General features: G+C 48.4%; 1 protein-coding gene and 1 non-coding gene across 4 annotated transcripts in view; both read right to left on the reverse strand.

Annotated features, from left to right (window-relative positions):
- Positions 1-841: 841 nt before the first annotated feature.
- The window catches only part of CRTC3 (CREB regulated transcription coactivator 3), a 96,077-nt gene continuing 69,662 nt past the window's right edge, over positions 842-27,256 (reverse strand). The window contains exons 7-15 of one of the 3 annotated variants that reach the window (XM_070775162.1): positions 24,757-24,792; positions 22,860-22,945; positions 20,626-20,675; positions 15,573-15,790; positions 11,847-12,145; positions 6,850-7,050; positions 6,681-6,761; positions 4,768-4,870; positions 842-4,312 (exon numbers count right to left, since the gene is read on the reverse strand). In XM_070775162.1, the coding sequence (XP_070631263.1) occupies positions 4,107-4,312; positions 4,768-4,870; positions 6,681-6,761; positions 6,850-7,050; positions 11,847-12,145; positions 15,573-15,790; positions 20,626-20,675; positions 22,860-22,945; positions 24,757-24,792 (1,280 nt within the window). In that variant the 3' untranslated portion in view covers positions 842-4,106. Of the gene's footprint in view, positions 4,316-4,767; positions 4,871-4,905; positions 5,545-6,680; positions 6,762-6,849; positions 7,051-11,846; positions 12,146-15,572; positions 15,791-20,625; positions 20,676-22,859; positions 22,946-24,756; positions 24,793-27,256 lie in introns of those variants that run through there. The other 2 variants (XM_070775161.1, XM_070775163.1) reach the window with 2 other exon arrangements.
- Positions 6,132-6,203, reverse strand: TRNAW-CCA (transfer RNA tryptophan (anticodon CCA)). The gene has a single exon. It is a non-coding gene; the product is annotated as a tRNA-Trp (tRNA).

Below are 27,256 nucleotides of genomic sequence, written 5' to 3' on the forward strand. Positions count from 1 at the left end.
GACTGGAGTAGAAATGGTGGCTCAGGAAGTCAGGGTCAGAAGGGGGATTTCTGAGTAAGATTTCAGAAGAGTCATCTTTCTGACGAGCCTTGGGTGCGGCTGAGGAAGTGGGTCTCTGGGGGCAGCTGAGGCTGTTTGATTGGAGAGGTCAACACTCTGAACCCTGCTGGGACAGGGGGAGAAGGGTGGAGGGTAGAAAGCAGAACCCAAGTCCTTGGTGAAATGGGTTGTTGTTGTTCAATCACTCAGTTGTGTCCGACTTTTCGCAACCCCATGGACTGCAGCACGTCAGCCTTTCCTGTCCTTCACCATCTCCCGGAGCTTGCTCAAACTCTTGTCCATCGAGCTGGTGATGCCATCCAACCATCTCATCCTCTGTCACCCCTTTCTCCCCTTCCCCTCAATCTTTCCCAACATCAGGATCTTTTCCAACGAGTCGGCTTTTCGCATCAGGTGGCCAAAGTATTGGAGTTTCAGCTTCAGCATCTGTCCTTCCAGAGAATATTCAGGGTTGATTTCCTTTAGGATTGAAAGAGCTAAAGACCAGTACCTGCAGCAGAGAGGCTGGGGGAGGCACATCAGTGGCTTGAACCTCAGAAGAGGGAGTGGAATGCTGAGCCCCTACAATGATGCCTCTGTCCTGGGTACACATGTGCCCCTACTTCGCTATTTCCTTCTGGACTTCTCTCAGGACTGGGCGCCACAGCACATATTAAGAGAAGTGGGCCAGTGTAGGCTCTGCTCAGCCATGGACCAGAAATCTCTGACTTCAGGCTGCACTGAGAAGGGCTCGCCACCGGTTTATCTCACCAGAAGCCAAGGAAGACACCAGACACACATACAACCTTATTGTGCTGCTTTTAATTACGAAAGATGTAAAACGATGCATTATAAAACTTGGAAGCTACTTTATACAAATTTCCAATCTTTAAATATTGTTTGATGAGGGGCATGTGGACTAGGATACTGATGGGAAGTCTGATTAGTTTTGCTGTGATGTTTCCATCACAAAGCAGTGGAAGAAACACGCTTGGGACCAGACCGTCCGTGCGTGAATCAGAAGAGACGACAAGGGTCAGAGTAGGAAGTGTCTTCAACTATGCAAATGGACTGGGATATACATTTCAGCTCAGGTAATATACAGTAGACTTAGGAGAAATGAGACAGGATAGTGGAGAATTCATGTTGATCGAGACATAACCAAGGTTCCCCTGACACCTTCTGTCCTAAAAACCACAATCGTATAGAAGGGGGAAAAAACAGAAACACAGATAGGTTTTTAGTTCTATGCTGTTTAACTGCTAGTAAATGAGAGTAGTACAACCATCGATTTCTTGTGAAAAACTAAATATTGAAAAATAGTTTACTCTGAAGTCTGCAGCCATTTCAGATGCTGAGGGCCAAAGGCAGCAGTGAGGAGGTCAGGGTGACCCCTGTCTGTGGGTGTCCTTGACACTGGGTAAGCAAGGCAGGTTGTATAATGTCCAAAACCTTTTCACAGGAAGAGAGGGGATGGACGGACCTAAGGACAAACTGGATTCAGTGCTAAACCTAACTGTCATCGTTACCCTCCCCCCAAACAAGTCACTTTTCCCAGGAGCCTTCCATTTCCACAAGTCCTTGGTGAATGCCCAGGGGGAGCACGCTTGGTCCTGCAGGTCTCGGGGTCTCTGGCTGTATGGCTGGGCTGCTGTGCAGACAGAGAGTTGGGACACTGACACCAGTGATCACCATGGGTAAGGCACTGTGTAGAGAGCAGACTATCCTAGAATCTCCATTAAAAAAACAAAACAAAACAAAAAAAACCCTCTCATGACATCAGCACTCCCCCTTGTCTGAAAGGCTAGTTCAGATCTCAGGGGGTCTCCGACACACGAGAGGCAGGCAGCATCTGGCTCTTTCAGCACGCTGGGGTGCTGTGTACAATGAAAGGCCATTTTCTTTCACAAAAGGTCACTGCGATCTAGAAGTCTAACTGGGACTAAAGCTTTGAAGGGGAAGCCCATGGCCCCTTCCTGAGCCAGAGCTCAGGCAGGGAGGGTGCTGGTCTTTCTAATTCAAGAGCTGGGGTGTTCAGAGCAAATGTGATGCGGGAAGACCAAGACCTGGGTTCCACAGTGGACATGGATCAGTGCACCACTGGGGTTACTTGAAAGACTGGAGGGAGGGGAGCCCCCTGAAGACAGAAGGAAATAGGAGAAGGTCTGGAGAGGTCAATAGCCCAGGACCCTGTGACAGACCCCTCCTGCCACCAGGGACACGTGTCAGGTTCAGACCCACATGGCGCCGCCTTGCTTCTTTAGGTGGACCCTTCAGCATCGTGCCTGGTGTCCCTTGGGAAGAAGCTGTCTGTCTGGCTCTAGCATCTTTATCCCTCCTTCAGTGTGTCTGTCCACTCTATGCTGTCTTCCCAGGCCCACGTGAGGCCCCTTTGCCCAGACTCCTCCCCTGATGGCTTTTAAGCCCACCCATTGGGGTTTCTGGTCAGGGACTGGCATAGACTGAATCAGAGGAGGCAGGTGCTGGTGGAAATACAGTAATACCATTTTGTGCTAAAGTACTGATGCCTAATGATGGTTCCGTAAATTAGGCCTTTGTTTTACTATACACTATTTCTTCAGCCTCAGAGGGTGAATCTCTTAATGCAATTGAGAACAAAACATGGGTCTGAGAGGGAAGATGTTTGTGATGGCCGGGACCCCCGAGTCCCAATATGGGGGAGGCCCCAGCTTGCTGAGCCACCCTAGGTGCACTCACAGGACAGTGTCCACCCACGTCCGTAGCCTTGAGGAGGATAGGGCATGTGGCCTAAGCGTGGACTTGGTCACCTAGTGTTAAAAGCATCTTAAAGTGTATGCTTCACTTAACCACAGGCACAAGTGTTAGAAAAGCTGAAGCTCTGAGAAGCTTTGGTGAGGAAGAGGGTCAGTGAAAGATTAGACTGCCTCCTAGCGAGGCAGATTCATTCATTCGTGCATTCATCTGCTCATTCACGCGTGTGTGCATTCAACGCACGGGTCGGCGGCACCTGTTCAGTGCCAGGCACTTGTTGGGTGCTAGGGGTTTGGTGATGGGTAAGGCACAGTCTCTGCCCTCAAGGAGCTTACGGTCTAGTAGGGTGACAGGAATACCCCCTTTCCACAGAGAACCAGCTTCCCTCTGTTGCTGCACAATTGCTGGTCCAGACCCCCGGCTGCTCCTCCTGGCCAGTCTGTAGACAGGGAGGCCTAGATGGTTTGCAGCTTGTCTAGAGGACATCGTGTACCTGTAAGATACCTACACACAGCCCCCCTCTCTGTCTTCCGCAGCCACCGAGTAGAAGCCCCGTTCTCTTCAGGCTCATCCATTACCAGGGGATTTTTTTTTTCAGTGACAGAATAAAATAAAATAGTCTTCCTTTTCCTCTCATCCAAAGGAAAAGGGGTACTGCAGCAGCAGAGAAGAGATTACAAACCAGGAGAAAACCAATTAGAATTCAGTTTGCCCAACTCAAGTCTGTTCTTGGACGTGCGGCGAAAATCCTTCTTCGTGTTCCAATGGAGCCCTCTCAGGGAGTCCTGGCCCTTCGTGCTGCCCTGGACATCCCATGGCTGCCTGGGGTGCCGAGGTGAGACAGCGGAACCACGGCAGGCCTTGTGGGGCTTGGTACCGTTGCTGGAGGAGAGTAGGCTCCCAGAGGCCCGCAGCCCCTGACCGCCCCCCAACTCTGGGTCCTTTCTTCAGTGTTGACTGAGATCAGTGGTTCTGAGCATTATACACGGCTACTGAGGCCTCTCGGCACACATTTTCTTTTACTCATCGACCGGCTAGATGGTCAGTAAAAGATGTCACGGGTGTGGTGACGACTGAGTCATCAGAAGTGCTAAAGCAGCAGGCTTGCAGCGACAGGGCCTGTGCTGCGGGCCTGAGGGGTAGTGCCCAGCTCTGTGGTTGAGAGAAGGCCATGGTGACTGAGATGGGACCTCATCTGAGAGCTGGGAGCTGAGGAATTGGGTTCCTTCCAGGTCAGAAGCCCGAGATAACTAACGCCCAGGGGTGGAGCTGGTTCTATTCCGTTCTGTTTTAGCTGTTTCAGAAATAAGTCCTCCTGTCCCATTCTGATCACCTCACAGTCGGTCAGCTCGAAATGTCTCCTCTACAGAGGGGTCAAGCAGGCCCATGCTGGAATCGCTTAACATGTTGAGTCCATCCAGGCTCAGCGGTTCGATCTGGAGCTCTTCCTCCAGTGGGAACGGAGTGTCCACGCTTAGGCTGACCTCGGGCATGCCTCCCAGTGCACTGCTGAGGTCTTTGAACAGGCTGGTGCTCGAGTCTTCTGGAAAGAGCAGCGAGAGGGGAGAACAGTGCGGATTAGAAGGCGTGGGGGTCAGGTCACTCAGGACACGACTGGTGACAACCCCCTGCCATCTCACCCACCAGGACAGTCATCACCCATGTCCTAACCACTCCCAGGCCCACAGTCCTGCTCTGGAATCTGTGTTCTTTGCAGTCAGTTCCACACGTCCCAGTTCTGCAGGTTTCCTCCCTCTGAATAGTTGTCAGTCACTGGAAACTAAGCAGGTCGGAAGAAGGCTTGGGTCACCAGGCCCTTCCCCACTGCCTCGCAGTCTCTGTGGCTGGACTCCCACACCTCAACAAGGTAAAGCTGGGCTGCAGGGCTTTCATTTTTTGGCTTTACATAATGTCATGTTGTTTAGACTGTCTTACAGCAGTATCTGGAGAAACATAGCAACATGAAAGCAGCAGCTGGGAGGTGGCCGCACTCACCTGTCAGGACAGTGTTTGGGAAATTCCCGCAGTTGGAATACAGGTTTGGTCTCAAATGAAAGGAGTCCTGTGGTTCGCGGGGGCCTTGTTGCACCGGGGGCACCTGGAGGCACCAGAGGTCACTGTGTGAGGGACGGCCTCTGCTTCCCTGGGAACGACCGTGCTGTGCGCCCCCAAGCAAAACCAGCCCTGGGAGCTGTCATACCCCTTCTCTGCTGTGACAGCCCACACAGAACATTCTGCTTGGGTAGTGGAGGGCAGGGGGTGCTGCAGTGGAGGAGGGGCCCGAGGGCCACGCTGTGGGTGATGTGTCCCTGTGCGCACACTGCCTGGCGCTCTACGCCATCCTGGATAACGCCACTGGCTGTGGTTTCTGCGGGCCCACCGGTCACAGCCACCTCCCTCCTCAGCACACTGAGGCTTCTGGAAACTACCATTGGTGGGAACCCTTCAAAGGCTCTGTCTATAACCAAGGAAGCGATGGGCTCTTTTCCTCTTTGCTTTCTAAAGAAACGAGACAGTAGCCCCCTCTCAATCTGTCACTCAGAGGGAGGAATGCAAGCAAGCCTCTCTCTGCAAAAAGCCTTGATGAGGACGGGTCAGAACTGGGGCCTATTTTAGGTGCCGTTCCTGAAGTTAATTTTTAAATCATTAAAAAATCTTTCAAAAGTAGGAGTTTCCATCACTTTTCAGAAAGACACTGACTCACCTAGACTCACATGGCTTCTCTAGAAAATCAGGCGGCAGAGACTTTTGGTTCTCACCACTTCCCATGGCCTACACGGAAAACATCTGTCTTTATTTGTTTTACTGTTTTTGTTAAGTTCTGGAAAGTGCTCTTCCTTCTCTCCGTAATATATCCTGGAGCCCAAACCATAATTAATGAATACTATAAAATCTTAAAGGAAATCAACCCTGAATATTAACTGGAAGGACTGATGCTGAAGCCGAAGCTCCGATACTTTGGCCACCTCATGCGAAGAGCCAACTCATTGGAAAAGACCCTGATGCTGGGAGAGATTGAGGCAAAAGGAGAAGGGGGTGACAGAGGATGATATGGTTGGATGGGATCACCTACTTGATGGACATGAGTTTGAGTAAACTCCAGGAGATAGTAAAGAATAGGGAAGGCTAGCATGCTGCAGTCCATGGGGTTGCAAAGAGTTGGACATGACCTAGTGATTAAACAACAAAATAAAATCTAGGGATATAAAAGATTGTCTGTGTTATTAAGTAAGTGAAGTTGCTCAGTCGTGTCCGACTCTTTATGACCCTGTGGACTGTAGCCTACCAGGCTTCTCTGTCCATGGGATTCTTCAGGCAAGAATACTGGAGTGGGTTACCATTTCTTTCTCCAGGGGATCTTCCCGACCCAGGGATTGAACCTGGGTCTCCTGCATTGGAGGCAGACGCTTTAACCTCTGAGCCACCAGGGAAGATATTAGGGAGTCTATGTTATTAGGGAGAAACTAAAAAGCAAAAGAAAATGGCTCCATGAAAGAACCTTCAGGAAGGACCCCTGCCTGGCTAGGATGGGCTCCCAGGAGGCCACACACAGCAACTCCGGCTGAGGCAAAGCCTTTGCCTGCTCCTTGACGCCTCATCATGATAGACCCATGGATTGCTAGGTTCCTTCCAGCATGAGCGTGTCTACAATTCTCTGGCTAGAATATCATCACAAGTCTTCCACCACGTGTTCCAAAAGGCCCTCCGCTGACACCTGACAATGAACTAAGGCAGCCGGCACCAGCAGCTAGGGCTCAGGGCAATGCCAGCTCCCCAGCCACTGAGTGCATCGAGGTCGGAGAAGTGAGGTACCGACCGAGCCTGCTGGGTGTGGGTTTCCCGCTCGGAGCAGCCTGATGGTGACAGTTCCTGCTGTGGGGACGAGGCAGGCCCAGGCGATTACTCACCTGCTGGGTAAAGGCTGGACCTGGCCTCATGGACTGCTGGTCAAAGCTTACATCTGGGAAGAAGCTGGTCAAAGATGAGCCCTTCAGGGAACAAGGAAGGAACCATTTAGCTTGGAACTCGGGGTGGCATGAGCGTCCCCTCATGCCTGGGGCTCCGGGTGGGACTCACCTGGGCTGTGAGGAGCGGGAAGTCCGACTGGGATAGCGATGAGGCCGCCTGGGGCTGCTGGGCAGGCGGCTCCTGGGCATGGGGCTGCTGCAGCAGAGGCTGGGGCAGGTCGTGGGCTGCGGGGTAAGGGGGTGGGGGGGACACTTGGGCTTGAGCTTCTGTGGGCAGGAAGGAGAGTGGGCTTCGATCCGAGGACACCATCTGAAAAACAAAGCCACTAACTACTCAGCTTCTGAGTTGCTAGTGGTCAGTCCTCCGTGGATGCTGTCGTTGTTTAGTTGTTAAGTTGTGTCAGACTCTTTGTGACCCCCATGGACTGTAGCCCACCAGGCCTCTCTGTCTATGGGATTTCCCAGGAGTGGGTTGCCATCTCCTTCTCCAGGGGATCTTCCTGAGCCAGGGATTGAACCTGAGTCTCCTGCTTGGCAGGCAGATTCTTTAACTGCTGAGCTACCAGGGAAACCCCCCTTTACAGTTAGGAAATGTCAAAGTGAGGAAAAATCCTGATATTCTCCTCGTCTGGCAGTCTACACTGTGCTCTGAGAAACCTACTTCTGTTCCTGCAAAGTATACTTCAAATGTCACTTCCCCACAAAGCATTTTCCATTCAGTGACAATTTCTATTGTCTTCAAAAACAAACAAAGCAAAATGCAGCCAATTTAACCAGTTTTGTCTCAGTTTTCTCAGTGAAAATCATGTTTGTTTGGTTTGTTTTTTTTTAACAGCCATAACTTCTGGTTAAAAATAGAAGACTGAAAAAAAGCACTTAGCTCTGCTGTCTCCCCAAACCCCACTGAAGCCCTAAAACAACATTAAACAACAACAAACATTAATAAACAAAATGAAAACCATCGTAAATAATGCTAAAATGAAGATAAAAAACACGAGGATGAAGATAATGAAAAGGAAGAAAATGGCAACAAAGTTTGGAAAATGAAAAGCAGATGGACACGCAGTAGCTGGCTGAGTAGACCTGAGGGAACCAAATGCAGGGCTGGCAGCAGGGAGGCGGTCTGGTTCCATTGCAGAGTCCCCGCGGGTGGGGGTTGGGGGGAGGGGAGGACAGCAGCGGGAGAAGACGAAGCTAAATCTGGAGAGGCTGGCAGGCAGCAGTGGGCTCCAGAGCCCATGCCTGCAGGGAGGCTGAGGGCGGCACTCTGGAGGGAGTATGGCCCCGGGGTCTCTGGACTGGGTGCACCAGACCCTAGAAGGTGAGGCACTGCTGAGAATGCAGGGCTTCTGAGAAAGCCAAAAAAAAAAAAAGCTCACTGTGGCCCCTTGAGCTTCCGCCTCTTTCCTAGCTCAGTTCCCACAGTGCTGGGTCTAGGCACAGGCCAGGCGCAAGATGGGGAGAGCATCCTTTGGGGATCTGACCAGCCTGGGAGACAATCCAACTTACAATACCAGAAGGTCCCTAGGGCAAGAGCTGCGCTGGATCTGTCTCCAGGGAAGACTGTACTCAACAGGCCCACCCACCTACACTGAGCTTCCAGGCAGTTTGTGTGCATGAGTCTGTGTCCTGTTGCTAAATATGAGCAGGATGCCAAGGGTCACCAGATCATGAGGAATGTGTCTGGATGCAAGTCAGAGACCCAAGCAGACAAACTGAGAAAACAAACCTGGGAAAATTTATGTAGGAAGAAGCTGTCATGAAAAAGAATTATCAATATAATAGAGTGATTAAAAAATCCTTATCTTTTAGAAATACATAGTTATTTATAATATGCACCCCTATACACATTTTTTAAGAGAGGGGATATGGATAAAACAAGATTATGAAAATGTCGAGGACTTCCCTGGTGGTCCAGTGGTTAAGGCACTCCCAATGCGGGGGGCCCGGGTTCCCGCAACGAAGGCCTGGCACAGCTAAAGACAGCTACTTCTTTAAAAAAAAATGTTGATGACTGTTGAGGCTGGATGATGGGCATAGGAGGATTCATTATATCATGTTCGCTGCTTCTATGCAATTTGGAAAATATCTATTCAAAGAAAATAAAAAGAAACTGGAATAAAAATTATCACTAAAAACCTCAGAGACATCAAAGATGTTATGGCATCCATGGAATAAATATGATGCTATGAAAAGAGGAACATTCAGAGAACAAGAACAAAACATGTCTTGAAAATTTAAAAGGATGAGAGCAGAAATGAAAACCTCAAGAGAAGGGTGGAAGATAATGTTAAGAAACTCTTCCAGAAAGCAGAGGAAAAAGACAGAGAGAGAAAAGAAAGAAAAAAAATAAGGATGCTAGAGGGAAAGTACAGGATGGCTAACATTCGTACATTCAAGAGAGAACAGAGAAAACTGAAGGGAAGAAACTGTCAAAGAAATAATTCAGGAAAATTTCTCAGAAACGAAAGAGGTGAGTTTCCAGACTGAAGAAACCAACCAGATAGACTCATATCAGGCCATGTTATTTTGAAGTTTTAGAACACTAAGGGGGGAAGAAACAAGATCCTGCAAACCTCGCAAGGAAAAAACGGAGATTTAATTCAAAGTATTAAGAATCAGAGGGGGTACCCTGGTGGCTTAGATGGTAAAGAACCCGCCTGCCAATTCAGGAGACATAAGAGATGTGGGTTCAATCCCTGGGTTGGGAAGATCCCCTGGAGGAGGGTATGGCAACCCACTCCAGTATTCTTGCCTGGAGAACCCCATGGACAGAGGAGCCTGGAAGGCTATACAGTCCATGGGGTCATAAAGAGTCGGACACGGCTAACACTTTCACTTCATTCACTTCAGGAATCAGAATGGCACTGGATTTCTCAGTAGCAACTCTAGAAACTAAAAGCTGACAGATTAATACCTTCAAAACTTCAAGAGAAAATTATTTCACATTTGAATTCTACACTTAGCCAATTATTAGTTAAAAGGTGGGGAGAATGAGGACACACTGAAGTCAAGCCACGCCGCATGTACTCTTTCTAGGAAAGCTACCGGAGGGCTCGTGTTTAATATATCAGAAGGAGATCTACCCGATGCTGACAGTTTGAGATTGAATACAAATACAGAGCAAGACATACAGAGAAAACCACAGTGAGGAAAACACAAGACATTTATTAACCCCCAGGAGAAAAAGATCCTCATTTTGTTGTTTCATACTAAGCTATAGGGTTCAACTCTGATTACATACAAGCATGGAAACACTAAACACTGAGTACTGTTCTATTCAAAACTAAGTGTAATAAACCACACTGTGGAGATGGGGAGAATGAGTAGGAAAAACACGTGGGAAGGGGGAAGGGAGGGGCCTGGGAGGGTTGAAAGAGAGCTTAAACCCTAGGCTTCCACAGGAGGCTGTCGTTAGAGAACACCTGCCACTAAAAACCTAGAACACACCCAGCATGAAATAACACTGTTACACCAGAGAGCAGCTAAAGTGGCCGGGAGGAGCCACCTCCAGGTGGTGAGAAATATGGCTGGTGGGGGCGGGGAAGACAACTGTTATTTCATAACAGGCCCTTTAGGACTATTTGACCTTTTAAATTATGTGCACAAATAACATTGATTTTTTTTTAATTTTTAAATATTTAGCAGACAAAAATGAAAATATGTGAAAAAGAGTGCTGTTTATCTCTACGGTCTCCTTAAAATGTAGCTAGATGGTGTTATTTTTTACATCCTGTAAAATAAGCTTGTGGTGGTGGTTTAGTCGCTAAGTCGTGTCCGACTCTTTGCGATCCCACGGACTGTAGCCCTTCAGTCTCCTCTGTGCATGGGATTCTCTAGGCAAGAACACTGTAGTGAGTTGCTATTCTTCTCCAGGGAATCTTCCCGACCCAGGGATCGAAGTGTTGTCTCCTGCACTGCAGGCAGATTTTTTACCACTGAACCACCAGAGAGGCCTCTGTAAAATAATCTTGCAAAATAAATTAAAGGCAATCCAATAACATGAAAGAACCATTAAAAAACAATTATGAAATACTCTTACCGTCTCCCGAAAGGGATTACTCATATAATAAAGATCCCATGGCTAATAATTGGTAAAGAGTGACTAATAACTGGATCTGCTAACCTCTGTTGTGTTCTGTCAACTTCTTCTTGCTAAATCACTACTCACTTATAGTGAAGTGGTGAGTAAGGGATGTTATAATATATCTAGGGAGTGACCAACAGGTTAAAAACATGTTCACTGATGACTGTGAAAAACCACCCTGAAAACTTAGAATAGAAACAAAGTCAACAAGTCAAAAAGATGATGTTTCCACCCTAAATTTCTGTAACAGGCTTGTGACTTCAAAGTGTGCCTCTTTCTAAACAGACTCATCTGGGCCCTTTTATAGACATATGATCCTATTGTACCTAAGTATTTAATCAACAAGAGAAGGACTGTTCTTAAATCTGTCGATGTAATTAGGGAAGAGGTCTAATTCAATCTGGAAGCTTCAGGAGGGTATTTCAATGTCTTCCTTGGCTTTCTCTGTGGCTTACAGTGCTCAGATAGTCAATTAATGATTTTCCACACCAAACTTAAAACCCCAACCTGGCTTCCCTTGTATTTCAGACATAACTGAGTTTCACCCTCCACACCTGACCCTTTCCTCCAATTCCAACTTCCTGAGAGTACCCCAAACTGTTCAGTGTCTGCTTAAGAGTAATCAACACATGAGCCTCCCTGGTGGCTCAGAGGTAAAGAATCCACCTGCCAATGCAGGAGATATGGGTTTGATCGGTTGGTCGGGAAGATCCTCTGGAGTAGGAAATGGCAACCCACTGCAGTATCTTTGCCTGGAGAATCCCACGGACAGAGGAGCCTTGGGGGCTACAGTCCATGGTATCACAGAAGAGTCGGACTCGACTAAGTGACTAAACAACGACAAATCGACACAATAGCTCTGCTCTTAGAAAACCATTAGTGCATTAGGAATGATTTGATTTCGCACAGAAGTGAGAACTGACTGCATCTGAGGCCTCGTGAACCGCACTTAGAGTGAGGACCTAGTCCAGTTCCCATCTGCTTCAGTCTGTTTCACTGTTAGTTCGCTTGCTTTTTACCTGTGAGGCAGGATACGGATGCAAGGGGCTGGTTGAAGAGAGCTGCCGGCTGAAACCTTGATGTGCTTCAGGACCGGGGGACAGCGTGAGGGGGCTGACGGGTGGCTGCCTGCGCCGGGGTGGGCCGCTCAGGCTGGTGGTTGAAAGGGATGGGTTGCTGAGCGAGAAGAGGCGGAGTGAAGGGTGGAGGGCAGAGGCGCTGGCAGCGGAGGCCTCTGGGCGGCTGTTCAGGGAGGAGGAGAGAACTGTCTTGTTGAGCGTGGCCTGGATGGAGGGGTTGCTCCGAGAACTCTGGAGACCTGGAAGACAGATCGTTTGCAATGTACACCTCATAGTTACCGACCAAATCTTCTGTTTCCCAAACAGTAAAGAAAAAACTCAATTTCCTATTTGTACTTGATGATGATTTTGTGTGAGGAGGAGCTCCGGGCAACTCTCCTGCTGGAAAAGGTACCAAGGTTGTACAGCAGAAACGAACAGAATGCTGTAAAGCACTTATAGTCCGACTAAAAAAAAAATATATATATATATAGGAACCTATGAACCAGGAAGTGGGCTCTGCACAGACACATTAATCTTGGATTGCCAAACTTCTGGAACTGTGAGAAATAAATGTTTGCTGTTTAAGCCAAAGGGAAAAAAAGTGGTATCAAGGGCAAGGAGAAGAGGCACTCAGACTAAGAGGGACGACGCCATTCTGATGCGAATGGTTTCGACAAGGACCTACTGTACAGCACGGGGAACTCTGCTCAGTGTTACGTGGTGGCCTTGATGGGAGGGGAGTTTGGGGGACAGTGGATACATGAATATGTATGGCTGAGTATCTTTGCTGTTCATCTGAAACTATCACACAACATTGTTAATCGGCTCTACCCCAGTACAAAATAAAAAGCTTCTTAAAAAAGGATGAGAACAGATTTTTCTCGAGAATTAGATCATGTAAACCACCCCGGGAGAGCAAGAACTGGTGCAGGCGGCAGCAGAGGCGAATGTTCAGTCCCTCCGCTCCAGTCCAAGAACAGATCCCAAGGCCGGACAATCCATTATGTTCAGGGCCCCCAGTGCCTTGTCCCTGGCAACCAGCCAGGACCCTCGGTTGCCTTCACTGGGTGTCATGGCTCTCCATGTGGGGGGCAGGCTGCCTCGGGGGGCTCTTTAAACACCCTGAGCCCAGCACCAAGTCACAGGAAGGGACCCTCTACCAGGGCTTCCTTTCTCTTTGTTTTTCTGGCTCCTGAAAAGCGGTTCATCACTGTCTCCTCCAGTGTGGGGAAAAGGACACCCCTGTTGGTGCTTTGTTTTAAGGGGAGGGGAGTGAATTTTAGCCAGAGCAAGAGAGTTTGGGAAAGGCATTTCCATAACACACGCTGCAAGGACACAAGCTCCAGGAGCCCAGGGAGCCTGTTCTCTGCCCTGCTGGCTCTTTGGCACCTGGCCCAAGGCCTGGCAGAGTGCCTTCATTCCATGAATGAATGCTGGCCCTGCAGTGCATCTCCGTGGGCGACCCTGTGTTTCAGAGCCCAGCCCACATTCTTGTGCCCACGGCTGGGGCGAGCAGAAGTCTGTGTTGTTCCACATCGATAAAAAGTTAAGTATTAGATGAAAATTATGGAATGCATAAATGACAAAGGATTTTTAGCCAGCAAGTGATTCTGAGGACTTCCCTGGTGGCTCATATGGTAAAGAATCTGCCTGCAATGCAGAACTCAGGTTCAATACCTGGGTTGGGAAGGTCCCCTGGAGGAGGGCATGGCAACTCACTCCAGTATTCTTGCCTGGAGAATTCCATGGAGAAAGGAGCCTAATGGGCTACAGTCCACAGGGTAGCAAAGAGTTGGACATGATTGAGCACTAACACACACACACACCCCAACACAATTGATTTTGAAAAGGTAGGAAAGATGTCTCTGACAAAACTCTAAGTGGTTGTCCCCCTACCTAACTCACCATGGAAAAGTCAGAGATGTGGCTGGCTCAAATAAGAATGAAAATTAGAGCTAAAGATATGAATTTAGACATTTTTAAAAAACTCAGTCATTCAGAAAGAAAGCACACACATCTTAAAAAATATATATGCAATCTTTCATACCATGCATTTTTAAGGAGTGCATAGAAACTCTAAAAACTTAAGCACTGGTTGTGACATATCCTCAATAATACCATGCTTGTTTGAGGAAAATAACAGCCAGCAATTAAACACAGGATTTTCAGCTGAAGCAGCGTCCAAGGCTGTTCTGGAGAACGCCAGCTTCCCCAGGACCCAAGGGGGCTAAGTGCCAAAGCTGCTGGACTCACGTGACCTCGGGTGACCTTGTTCAGAGACGTCACCAAGGTCACATAAGTAAAGCAGCAGGATAACTCAAAGACCCTAGAGACCCCAAAGACTCCCAGAGACCCCAAAATAGGGGTGGTCTCTGAAGTCAATTCTTCAAACCTAAAATTATGTATTAATAGCATAATGGCAGCATCACTATAATCAACAGAGAAACTTCCAGGGGACCATGATGAAGCGGCCCACCCTCGTTTGAGTGGTGAGTTCAGATTTGCATAGACAAGTCTTACTGAACCCAGAGCGGAAAGAGCAAGCACTTTCCCCACTGACAGACCATTGCTGGGGATCTTTCTAAAGGAGATAGGCTATGCCACCATTCTTAGGACCCTTGTGGCCAGAGGCTATACTACCTGCCCCAGACATTGACAAGAGCATCTGTCAGGGTTCAAGCAAATGCAGTCATGTTTCAACATGTGGTCTGAGCGGCAGGGACTCAGACTCCTATGGTAACAGCCAAGTCACCTCATGAGAAGCTTTTTAGTAAAGCTAAAGCACCTTTAAGCACTTCTGAAAATCTGATCCAGTAGTTTTGAACTATGGCAGATTTATACTTAATATACATATCTATTAAGGATAGATATTTTCCTTGTACCCACAATTTTCTAAAATTCAAAATATTCTCTTTTGCAATCTATTGGGAAGTTGGAGGAATCTAGAGAGATATCTGTAATTATTAAATATCATCATATGTTGATAAAGGACCACAGCTAACACAGAAGAGAATGGACACTTATTTCTTGACTCTCAAATCTTATTCTCCAAGTCCCTGGGGCACGTGGGCTGGAGAAGACAATGAAGAATGAGGTTTTGGACCTTCCTGGTAGTCCAGTGGTTAAGACTCCATGCTCCTAATGCAGGGGGCTAAGATCCCATATGCCGTGAGGTGCGGTCAACTCTGCCCCTACCCCCACCCAAAAGAAAATAGAACAACAAAAAAGAATGAGGTTTCACTGAGCTGCCCCAGAGCTCATCAAACTCAGCAGAAAGAGAACCACCTAAGTGAAATGTCAGCAGAGTTGAGAGGTATATGAGCTAGTGGGTGGTGTGCATGCGTGCTCAGTCACTCAGTTGTGTGCGACTCTTTGTGACTCCATGGACTGTAGACCACCAGGATCCTCTATCCCCAGGCAAGAATACTGGAGTGGGTTGCCATTCCCTACTCCAGGGGATTTTCCCAACCCAGAGATTGAACTCACTTCTCTTGCATCTCCTGTTTTGGCAGGTGGATTCTTTACCACCAGGGCCACCTGGGAAGCCCAATGGGCTATTATCTCTAACTCAGACACAGTCATCCTCACTCTACGATTTACTAACATGCCACCCGGCCAGGGACCACCAATGGCTGAGCCACCAAGGGACACAGGCATGGGCCCGATGGAGCGGGGACCACTTACCAGAAGAACCTCTGATGCCGAGGTGAGTCATGGCAGCGGGAAGGTTGCCCACGCTGTTCCCCACACTCATACTCCCAAAGAGGTGGTCACCGGTGTCCAGGGAGGCTGGCAGTGGTGCCGAGTAGTGAAGGTTGGTTAGATCTGGCAATGACCCCCCAGTGTTCAGGGTTCCCAGGAAGGGGGAGAGGCCCATGTTTTGACCATTGTGTGGGAAAGTGCTGAAAAAAAGAAAGGTTAAGTATTACTTTCTAAAATGCATTTGGCTGCTGGGGAATAGGATGTGTATGATACCTTTCCTTGTTCAATAAAAGCTGTGGGTACCAAAGATCCAAGTCCTCGTGGAGACTGCCTCTTCCTCGTTCTGAGAGTGTGATCTGCTCACCTGTAATGCTAGACTAAAGATGTCATCTATGCCCGCGTTGCAGGAATCTTTTCTAAGACAAGATTAGTTGCGTGCATGTGCTTTTACTGTTTTCCTTTGTCAGCATTTTTTTTGGGGGGGAGTGCAACTGGTTTACAATGTTGCGTTACTCTCTACTGTACAAGGACGTCCAGGAGGGAGGGGATACACATATAGCTGGTTTACTTCACTGTACAGAAGGTTAGATTATTGATGCAAAAGTACTTTGAAAATTGTCAAGCACTGTGTAAGATATGAGACGCTGCTCTGCATTTATTCAATTCTTTTTGGTTACATTTCTAAATTATCTTTCCTCCCCCCCCCCCCCAAAAAAAAGAATCTCCTGTATCAGCCAGATACCTTCCAAAGTATACTTTTTCCATTAACAGTTTCCATAAACTTTCAAGTGAGAAAGAGATGTGACCGTCCCTTTGTCAGGATCGGTGGCGCGGCTGCTCTGAGCCCAGGCACCAGGCCGAGTGCTGCTGGGAGGATGATGAATGAGCAGAGCGTGTGCAGTTTGAGCAGGAGTACAGTTGGGGGCCCCGCAGGCCAACTGTTTAAATCTTTTAAAGTTATAAATCAAATCAATAAATCTTTAAATGAATTATCTTCTATGTTTCCGTCTTGACAGATTGTACCTTTATAATAGCCTGGAAGGCCAGATTAAAGTTTGGAATTCTCCCACTCCTTGGAGCTCTGTGCTGGAACATGCAGAGAGGCAGCCCCAGCCCGCAGTCCACTGCTTACCTCCCCAGCCCTGTCATGCACTGCAGACCAGGCCTGTGTCTTCCCCAGCCTGGGGACCCAGGTCTGGCCGCTCCCCGCATCCTCTTAGCCCCTTGGACTCCTTACGTCATGGGAGTGGAGCCCTCTGAAGTGTGGGCCCGGGGAGGGGCCGCTGAGCCCATGGCTGGAGGGGCACTGCTCTTAGAGTTCACAGACAGGCTGGAGACAGACAGGTAAGGCAAGCGATTGCAGTATGGCAGGAAGCTCGCTGGTCCAGGACTGATACAAGTGTCACTGGGAACGCAGAAGCAGGAGTCGTGGTTGTGGGGATGGTTGGGGAGGGAGGGTCTTGCGAATCGTGTGACCCTGTGCTCATGGAACAGCCGGCAGCATGGCATGGCCAGGGCACTGGGCAGAGTGTGGAAGTGGGGGCAGATGAGCGGGCGAGGGAGGAAACAAGGGCGTGATGAGAGGCTGTTCTGGAGAGTGTAGATCAGTGATGGCAGGAGACAGGGAGCCCAGGTGTGAAATGGAGAACCACAGTTTAGAGAGGCCCCTGTAGTTGTGGTGTGGAGGGTTCCTTACTGGGGAGAACCGGTTAGAAGGAACTGTGCGGTCCACATCTGATGTAGGAAAAGAACAGAGGGGGTGAAGAGGAGGAGAGTGGCTGGAGGAGGTGCCCTCAGCCAGGATAGGAGGAAGATGGTGAATGCAACTGAGGGCCCTTGACTCAGCACAGCACACACAGCGGAGCACCTTCCGGGTGCGGCCCACTGGCATCAGGGCCTCAGGAGACTTGGACAAAGCAGTATCTGGAGTATCAGGAAGGTCAAGTTTAGGACGGGGGGATGTGACAGGAGATGGGCCTGGAGGAGGGGGCAGAAAGTACATGAGGCTTAAACTGATGACAAGAAGCCAAGGGAAGGTGCAGAGCACGGAAAGACACACTCATCCTTAGGCCAGACTTGGGGGAGGGTGTAAGAAGCGGGGCCTGGAGGCAAAGAGGTGAGTTATGCTGCTGCTGAGCAGTCAACAAGACATAATGAGAGCGTGGAGGCGGAGAGATAGGGAGAAATTCTGGAGGTGTTTAAGGAAGTGCTCAAGGGCGACTCCTGATTTTCTGGCACAGGGATGGATGGAACCACCCCCACCAGGACGGGAACAGGGAAGCACATGAGTAGACTGGGGACAGGGTAGGTGGTGTGGGTAAGAGGAGGACTTCTGCTGTAGATGCTGAGCTTCGGTAATGTGTCATGGGATGTCTCTCGAGGAACGTTCTGTCAGAACAGTGTGGGAGGGAGCCAGGCCACCGTGGGCCGAGGAACAGACAAAGCAGTAAGGGAGCCTCGAGGGGAAAGCCTTTCAGAAAGTGTGGCTGAGAAGTCTGGAAGTGTGGCTGAGAAGGAGGGAACTAGAAGGGAACGCAAGGTCAGATAGTACTTTTCGGTGCAGAATCCTTAACTGTGATTAATGCAGAGAGAAGACCTAGTAGACAGGGAAAGGTAGAAAACACAGAAGCGGGAAGGATAAGCAGGAGAGAGTCCTCTGGAAGGGCCAAGGACATGGGTAAAGCTATCGGGCGTGAACAGATGGGTCCCTGGGACTAGAAACCAGGAAGGATGGCACGTGGGGCTGGGAGGCATGGAGTGAGGGGCGGGAGGGAAGCTGGGCGTTCATTCCTGCCGCTTCTCTTTTCTTGGTGAAGTAGGACTGGGATCACTGTGGAGGCTTGAAGAGAGAAGGGGAAGTAGGAAAGGGGTCCTTCTGGGGTGAGGAAGGAGGATGATTTAGACTGTAGAAAAGCTGAATGGGATACTTTGTCTTCCAGACAGCTGGTTGCAGTGTTAGGGCCAAGGACTAGGAAATAAACTTGAAAATGCAGAGCTGCTCGCTATGAGGGCAACGGGCTCTCTGACTGGGTGCTCAGAGGGAGGGAGGCAAGGTGAAGGCAGAAACAGCGTCTGGTAGCACAGAGCAGGGATGGAGAAGGTAGCCGTGACAAACACAACCCAGGTTGTCACTGACATTCAAAGTACCTTCCCTCTGCTTGAGAGGAATATACACTGTAACTTTGCATATACAGCTGCTAGAACCACCTCCTGGATCCTCTATTAAGGCAGATGATGTACTCCCTGGTTCAGAACTCTCCGACGAGTCCAGCCTGACTCCGGGTCAGGCTGCACCTGCCTCCATGCTCAGCAGGCACGCGCCTGCTGTTCCCTCTGCCCTTCCCTGCACTGCATCCTGGACTCTGGTCACAGTTCATCATATGAGAGAGGCTCCTGCAGACATCTGTGGTCGCCTTTCTCCTTACTCGGTTTTCTTTTTCCTCACTGGGTTTAACAATACATGACGTGTATTCATTGGCTTGATTGTTTTCGCCTACTTTGCTCCACAGGAGCCTCAGCTCGTTGAGAGCAGGGACCTGTTCTGTTTTGTTCACTGCTCTGCTTCAGTGCCTAGGAGTAGGGGGGTCAATAAACACCAGATGAACAGGAGTCACGGGACAGAATCCTACACCTAGTGTAAGAGTAGGAAAGCAAGTTTTGTCACCTAAGGAACCCTGGTTTCAAAGCTCTCGGGGGCGGGGATGAGGAGTTGAAAGTACGCAGCCCCTTCTGTAATTTAGGCCTGTGGGGCCTCGATCACCCATCTGCCTGAGGATTGAGCCAAAACGAATTCTTGAGAAGAATCTTCAGCCCTCACTGTGGGGATGACCTATACCCCTAGGTGTGCTGGTCTCACCCAGTGGGCCTCCTAGAGGGCATTCTGACTTTCTCAAGAGGTCAACCCTGATCTCAGCTCAGTGGGCTGTTCACTGCATGGGTTTATATTTAACTAGCTGAAAAGAATGCCTGAGCTGCCATTGCTCAGGAGGGTGGGCCCTGAACTCAGTGCTGTTAGACAACAGGGGAGGTGAGAAAGAAGGACGGCCTGAGGTACTACAGCATGAGTTCCTCTGCAGACCGTCAGACCATCTAGAAAGTGCACCTGCGCTCAGCTAGGTCATGCAAGAGGCCAGCTTTCAAACCACACGGTTTGGCTTTGGAAAGAGCTGCCGTTCCGAGGTTTTTGTTCCAAGCCTGGGGGGCAGCCCTGAGGGTCACTGGGCCCCCTCCCTGCCTCCCATGCTCTCAGGACCCCACCGTGCACCCCAGGGCTCAGTCCTCTCTGCGAAGACCCCGAGAGAGGGCCCTCCCCATGTCACTCGGTGAGTGCACCTTCACGGGTCTGTCAGTGTGTGGGCCTCATCACCTCTGTTGTCTCCATATTCTTCCTTGGTCCCATCTCCTCAGGAACGTTTTAATCTTTTAGTACTACACATATTTTTTTTTGAAAGCTGTCTCTCACATTTTTCAGGGAGTGAAGTTGTATACTTCTGAATACATTAATTAGCTGTTCCATAGAAACTCCTTTTAATATCACAAGTTTTCCTATTTAATCATCTTCCATTAGTTTAAAAAAATGTGGTAAAAATAAAATGTACATAACACAAAATCTATCCCTTTGAGGTTCATGGTTTTGTGGCATTCAGTATATTTGTGCAAACTCTCTTAGGCAACTTCTGGCTCACCAAGCTGCCAGCGGCCCGCGGATTCCAAAGGCGTGAGGCTGGCGGGCTCCCTCAACGCCTGCAGGCCCTGGCTTCCTCCAGTGGGGCTGTTTGTTTACCCAGAGTCGGTGATGTCATTCTCAAACATATTTATGGCAGTTTTACTTTTGCAGTTATGTCATATAATTACTTTGAACAAATGAAATATGAGCATACCAAAAAAGAGCTGTTGTTTTTGTGAAAATTCAGTTGACTTTCAACTCATGTAATGAGTGAAATTTCTCAGTGTTCTCTGATGAAGCAGCGAGACATTCCTTTTGGTAAAACCCTCAGGACGGCCCTGAAACAAGAACTGAAAGAACCTCTCTTACCTGCCACCTCCCACATCACAGGACCGAGGGCGCCCAGACAGGGACTGGATCTGGGGAGAGACATAGGAAGCCGGGCTTACTCACTGTAAAGCCAGATTCAAGATTTTAAAAACTGTCATTGCAGGTATCCTGGGGCTCCAGTCAGTCAAGTGGAGAGCCAGCATATAGAAACAGCATCCTCACAAAGCAGCCGTTTAAGTTTTGACTAGACTTTTCCAGGCATAAGGGAGGCAAGATACTAATAAATTTTCTTAATTTGATGCTTCTAGATGATTCTCTTCTAAATGAATTATTTGCTTATAGAAGGCCAATATGCTTCCCATAGAGCTTTTAAATAGACATTCATTTTTTAACGAGCCTCGGAGGAACAGAAGAAAAAAGAGACATAAACTAGAGTGAAGAAAGAGGAAATTAACATCTGAAGAAAAGAAATATTTCAACTAAAATCTAAGTTGGGGGGATTTCTTTTTTTCTTCCTTGCCTTTTAAAATTCACTTCATCTGGCAGCGCTGGGTCTTAGTTGCGGCTCCCGGGCTCCTCAATCCTAGCCGTGGCACGGGGGACCTTCTAGTTGCGGCATGTGGGACCCAGTTCCCTGACCAGGGAGGGAAGTCAGGGGTGCCCTGCACTGGGAGCGGGGAGTCTCAGCCACTGGACCACCAGGGATGCCCCTGGAGGGTATTTTCATTTTATTTATTGTCCCATCCCTGCACCTCAATGTCTGGCAACAGGTGCTCAATATACACTGGGTTGGCCAAAAAGCTTGTTTGGGTTTTTTTCCTAAGATGTTACAGGAAACCAAACGAACTTTTTGGTCAACCTAATACATGCTTAAGGAAAAAAAAAAAAGAATCAACCTATTGACTCGTCTCTTCTCACTGAAGTGATTTATGGAGAAGTGTAAATCTGTAACAGCTAAGGGAGATGAGGGGGATTCCCTGGCAGTCCAACACTTAGGACTCAGCGCTTTCATTGCCTTGGTCCTGAGTTCAATCCCTGGTCAGGGAACTAAGATCCTGCAAGATCCTGCAAGCCATGCGGCACAGCAGAGGAAAAAAAGAACTAATAGAGATGAACACCTCTTTCTATAGAGAGTACTTCTTCCCGGTGCTCAGAGGAGACTGGCTGCCACTGACCCCTCTGTGGGGAAGACAGCTGTCCTCTGACGAAGGCCTCCAAAACCACCGGCACCTCCTGTGGAAAAGGACAGTGGGCTTCTCCTGTGTCTAAGTATGTGAATTTTTACATCTCTTTCCCCCAAAAAGACAGAATGTCAAAACATCTTGCTTTTACAAAAGACCTTTCCAGCCCACCCTGATGCTAACGACAACTTTGGTAAACCTGGCAGAAGAAACTGGCCCACAGGAAGCCTGCCCAGGCGGCAGTGGTTAAGCACGAGACAACACGAACAGCCGCAGCACTGAACCACCAGGGAGTGCCCCTCATCCCACTGAGCTCTTACGGACCTGCAGTTCTCCATTGCTCGTTTCTGGGAGAAGAGTTGAGTCAATAGGTTCATTCTTTTATTATTATTTTTTAGTGTGTGTGTATATATATATATATATATATATATATATATATATATATATATATGTTAGGTTGTCCAGAAAGTTCATTTGGTTTCCTTTTTCTCAGGGCTGGGTGGATGGGTTGTTTTCTTTCAGAGGTGGCAGATTCCGTATGGAAGAAAGCCTGACTTGGGTACCACGGGACCCCCCTCTCTTCCACAGCAGGTGGCTTAACAGAGAGGGAGCCATGGTGGAGACAGGGGCAAGTACTCAAAGGTCTTAGAAACTGTTAAACAGAAGACTTCTTTCTGACCTCCAGGTGACTCGGGTCAAATGGGTTTCACTAAAGAAAGGAGTTATCTGGTGAACCAGCCATTATGGACAGAAGCTAGTGACTGGCAGCTGGTGTTGGCTACAAAACAGAAACATCTGCCTCTGACTTGTAACTGGGTTTCAGCACTTCCTATAATATGAAAGAGACAGGAGGGACCAACCAGTCTTTCTGAAAGAGGGAATTCACATGAGAACTAGAAAGTTAAGAGATGGTTGTGCTAATTCATCGATACAATTATGCTTGTTTTATTTGAACCATCATCCCCTAGTATATTCTTCTATCTCTGTCGCCAGACTTCTGCTCTACTTTTTTCCCCCAAATCCTCTCTGGGACTTGACGCTGATCTCTGAAGGGCAAACATGCAGTGACAAGGAGCACAGCTGTCCACCCACCTCCTTGGTCTCCCACAGCTGCTTCGGGAGTGGCTTGGGGACGTTCAGCAGGTTCTCTTCCCTCAGCGGGCCGGGGAAAGACACCACTGAAGGGGAGAAGAAGCACAGTCGCCGTGTTAGAAGGCCCCCCACCGCACCCCCACCTCTGACCCAACAAATGACCTCTGTGAAAACGGCTGAGTTAACACATATTGACTGTCTACTACAGATGGTGTTTTGAGTGTTACTGTGGGGGATGCATGGGTGAGACGTGAATTCAGCCCCTGAGGATTTCATACCCTACACATGGGAAAGGGTGGCATGTGGATACCCATGTCTGGAAGGAGGATCAGGGAAGGCCCCAAAGGTCGAAGGGCTCAGTGCTGCTCTGGGTGGATCAGGAAGAGCCCAGTCTCTAGGGCTCGGCACCGAGGGCAGCCTTTTAGGGACACAGGAAACGGCCATCCCCAGAGAGAGAGCAATATGAACAAAGGCTGAGAGAGAGTGGAGGCGATGGACAGCCACTGAGTATATAAAGGAGAAGGGTGGGAAGGTCAAGGTCAGGTCAGGGAGGGCCTTGCAAACCTGGTGAGGAGAGGATGGAAGAAAAGGGATGAGGGGGGACCCACAAAAACCCAGGAAAGAGGGAATGAGGAAGATAACAAAGAGAGAAGAGGAATATTCCGTGGAAGACAAGGTGGCAGTGAAGATGCCTGGTCCTGGGCTGGGTGTGGGGCAGAAAGAGGAGTTGAGAACCCAGATGAGGAAATCTTCTCCAGGGGATCTTCCTGCCCCAGGGATCTAACCCAGGTCTCCTGCATTGCAGGTAGATTCTTTACCATCTGAGTCACCAGGGAAGCCCCTGAAAGATAACATCAGATGACAGGAAAAGTTGCAAGGGCTGCGTGAGATGACTTAAGGCTACTCCTCATGAGAGTCTGGTCACAAGAATATGGCTGGAATGGACTACAGCACTGTAAAGGGGATTGTTTCCTTGGAGAAGTTCATTGCTTTTTGTCACTTCATACCCAAGACTGGCTGTAATTCTTCAAAGAACTCACTGGGGGAATGCAAACAACCTTGCAGCCATCGCTTTATTTCTGTCCTAGTGGATTAGATATTTATTGCTGTTTCAACTTTTCATGATTTTACTCCTGGCCTGAAATGGCCTTCCCAGAAAGGAGTACATAAGATGACGAAAGAGATGTGCACCTCTGGCACAGGAAGCGCCCCATTTATCACAATCCCTGTAAGTCCTGACCCCTGCGGTGTATAAACCTAATTTAGTTGTTCACTTTCAGATTATGAAAATTAAATTTCAGGTTATAAAATTTTAGGGAAAAGAAAACAGTGCCTGGTACTGAACTAATAAATGAGCTGTGTCAGGCCTTCATCTGTCGATGGCTTCCAGAGTCATTTAGTAGATCCCCAACATTAATCAGCTTTATGAAACTCATTATCTTCTGTAAGGTTTGCAATTTCACTTTGCAATCACTTTGCATTTTCCTCACATTATTTATATCTTTCGATTACTGGCTCACAAAACTTTCTAAACAAGCTGAGAAAGACAGCTGAGGAAGGAAGGATATTGGAACAACCAATGGCTTAAGTGTCTCATCACTATTCTCATGTGATCACAACTTTTGCTCCCCTGTACAGCCTTGTGACTATGGGACCATGGGGACCCAGATGACAAGGAGCCTTTGTAGTCTAACCACACATTTCCCTTCTCGTGGCTTTGATCAGGGCTGGCCTTAATTTTATAGAGCATCTCAGAAAAGTAAACCAGTCAGCACTTGTCAGCGTTTTTGGGAAGTCCAGAAAACTTGAGTATTAACTAGATCAGATGTCAAGAGGAGGTTATGTACACAACAGTCAGCATCCCACTCAGCACAGGTAGGTGAAATCAGATCATTACCTTCCCCATGCACGTCATTCTCACCATCACAGAAACCTAGTGGGAAAGAAAAAAACACTATTATGCGGTGCTTTCACATTTATTTATTCATGAATTCGTAAATCTTTCTGATTCAAATAGAATTTTGAAAATTCCAAGGCGATTTTGGTATAGTGATGTTCACTCAGATGGCATCAGCATTTATACTAAACTTAAAATTGATAGAACTAACTTCCAACCAGTCCATTCTAAAGGAGATCCGTCCTGGGTGTTCTTTGGAAGGAATGATGCTAAAGCTGAAACTCCAGTACTTTGGCCACCTCATGCGAAGAGTTGACTCATTGGAAAAGACTCTGATGCTGGGAGGGATTGGGGGCAGGAGGAGAAGGGGACGACAGAGGATGAGATGGCTGGATGGCATCACCAACTCGATGGACGTGAGTCTGAGTGAACTCCGGGAGTTGGTGATGGACAGGGAGGCCTGGCGTGCTGAGATTCATGGGGTCAGCAGAGAGTCAGACACTACTGAGTGACTGAACTGAACTGAATTGAAGTCTAAAGTTGGTGCCTGTCTATTTTTCTTTAAAATTATCTCCATCTTTAAAATCTTTTACTGCCTCTGTCCTGAAAGAAGAACAGTTTACAAAGTCTGAGAACCTCTAACCAAATCACGAAGAAAAGAAAGAAGTAATTTAGAGAGTGAAGTAAAAAGGCACAAAGTGTTAGCCGCTCAGTTGGGTCCGATTCTTTGTAACCCCATGGACTGTAGCCCACCAGAATCCCCTGTCCATGGGATTTCCCAGGCAAGAATGCTGGAGTGGGTTGCCATTTCCTCCTCCAGGGGAGCTTCCCAATCCAGGGATTGAACCCACGCTCCTGCAGCTCCTGCACTGGCAGGTGGGTTCTTTACCACTGAGCCAGCTGGGAAGTCTATACACATACGTGTATCCCCTCTGTTTTGGAGAGATTGTTCTTGCAGTGGAATGTGAGGTAGATTGAAAGGAGAAAGTCTGAAGGCAGGAAGACCAAGTGAAAAACTTCCATAACAGTCCAGGCAAGAAGGAAATAAGTCGGAGTATTTATTGGTAGCGAGGACAGAAAAGAGGCAGCAGGTTTGAGATACACAGCAGGCGTGGAATGAACAAGACTTGGCTACTCAATGGGTGTGAGGGGTGTGGGAATGAGAGTAATTAAAGACAATTAACTCCTGGTTCAGAGTTTCGGTAACTAGAAGGATGATGGTGGCAATAACCGATGTGTTAGCACCAAGTTAATATATAACCAAAATATGTGAGAAATGGAATGTTTCCTACCATATCAGTAAACAAAGGCTGTCATAGTCACCAGCGATTGCAGCCACCAGGGAACCCAGGAAGGAAAAAATACCAGCCCTCAGACTACAGCCACTCCCCATGGTGAGCCCTGAGGAAATTCGGGATGTGAAAACACAGGATACTGGCCCCGGACAGCTGAGATGCATACGAAAGGAAGGATTTCAGTGAGCCCAGACTCTTGCACCTTCCCATACATAATAGAAAAGCGCTAGGTTCCTTAACCTGGGTTATCTGGTTTTCTTTAATTAACCACAATCTTTTGATGTTCAGACTACCTGCCCTTTGTTGCAAAACTCCTACATATCCTGGCTCCTTCTGTCGCCTCCTTAGAGCAGTCTCTCAAAGCTATCTGAAATGCCATCTCCCGGCTGCAGTCCTCATTTTGCCCAAATAAAACTTAACTCACAGCTCTCACGTTGTACGATTTTTTTCCAACATATCCAAGCCTGGATTTTTACTACTGGATGAAAAATATCAGATGATACAACTATAAATAAAGGGATAAAAATAAAAGGGAACGAGTTGTGAGTGGGTATCCAGAAGCAGAGGAAACATGGATCAGCCCTGCAGGGGACAAACAGCCACGACCAAGGCTCATGTGTGCTCCAAGAAACCTCGCGGACCAGGAGCCACGGAGGGCCGACCTCCTGAACGGAACTGAGACCGCCTTCCCTCTCCTCACCCTCATGCCTGACGAATCGAAAACACCTCCCAGCACAGCCTGGATCTGCTGAACAGAGGTGGAGGCAGGGGGCAGAGTACTTAACCAGAGTGTCTCTCTCAGGAAACCTCCCCATTCTGGGCCCTCCTGCCACCTGCGTGACACCTCTGCCCCCTCTTTAGATCTCAGATGCCTTTGCCATCCCTCTCTTCCTCCTGTCTGTGCAACCAAGGCTCACCTCTCTCTCGTTTGTTTAGTCACTCAGTTGTGTCTGACTCTTTGCGACTCATGGAATATATAGCCCACCAGGCTCCTCTGTCCATGGGATTGCCCAGGCGAGAATATACTGGAGTAGGGTGCCATTTTCTTCAACAGGCTCATTTCTTTCAGGGTTATTTGCATTTTAAGCCTTCATGGTGCTGGTCAAAGGTATAGTATTACCTGTGGTAAGATCACTGGGGTTCAAGGCAGATCTCCTTCCCTGGGAAGGAGCTCAGGGCTGTGTTTCTTAAGGCTGGTGAGACTC

Source organism: Bos indicus, chromosome 21 (genome assembly GCF_029378745.1).
Source record: "Bos indicus isolate NIAB-ARS_2022 breed Sahiwal x Tharparkar chromosome 21, NIAB-ARS_B.indTharparkar_mat_pri_1.0, whole genome shotgun sequence".
Classification (NCBI taxonomy): Eukaryota; Metazoa; Chordata; class Mammalia; order Artiodactyla; family Bovidae; genus Bos; species Bos indicus.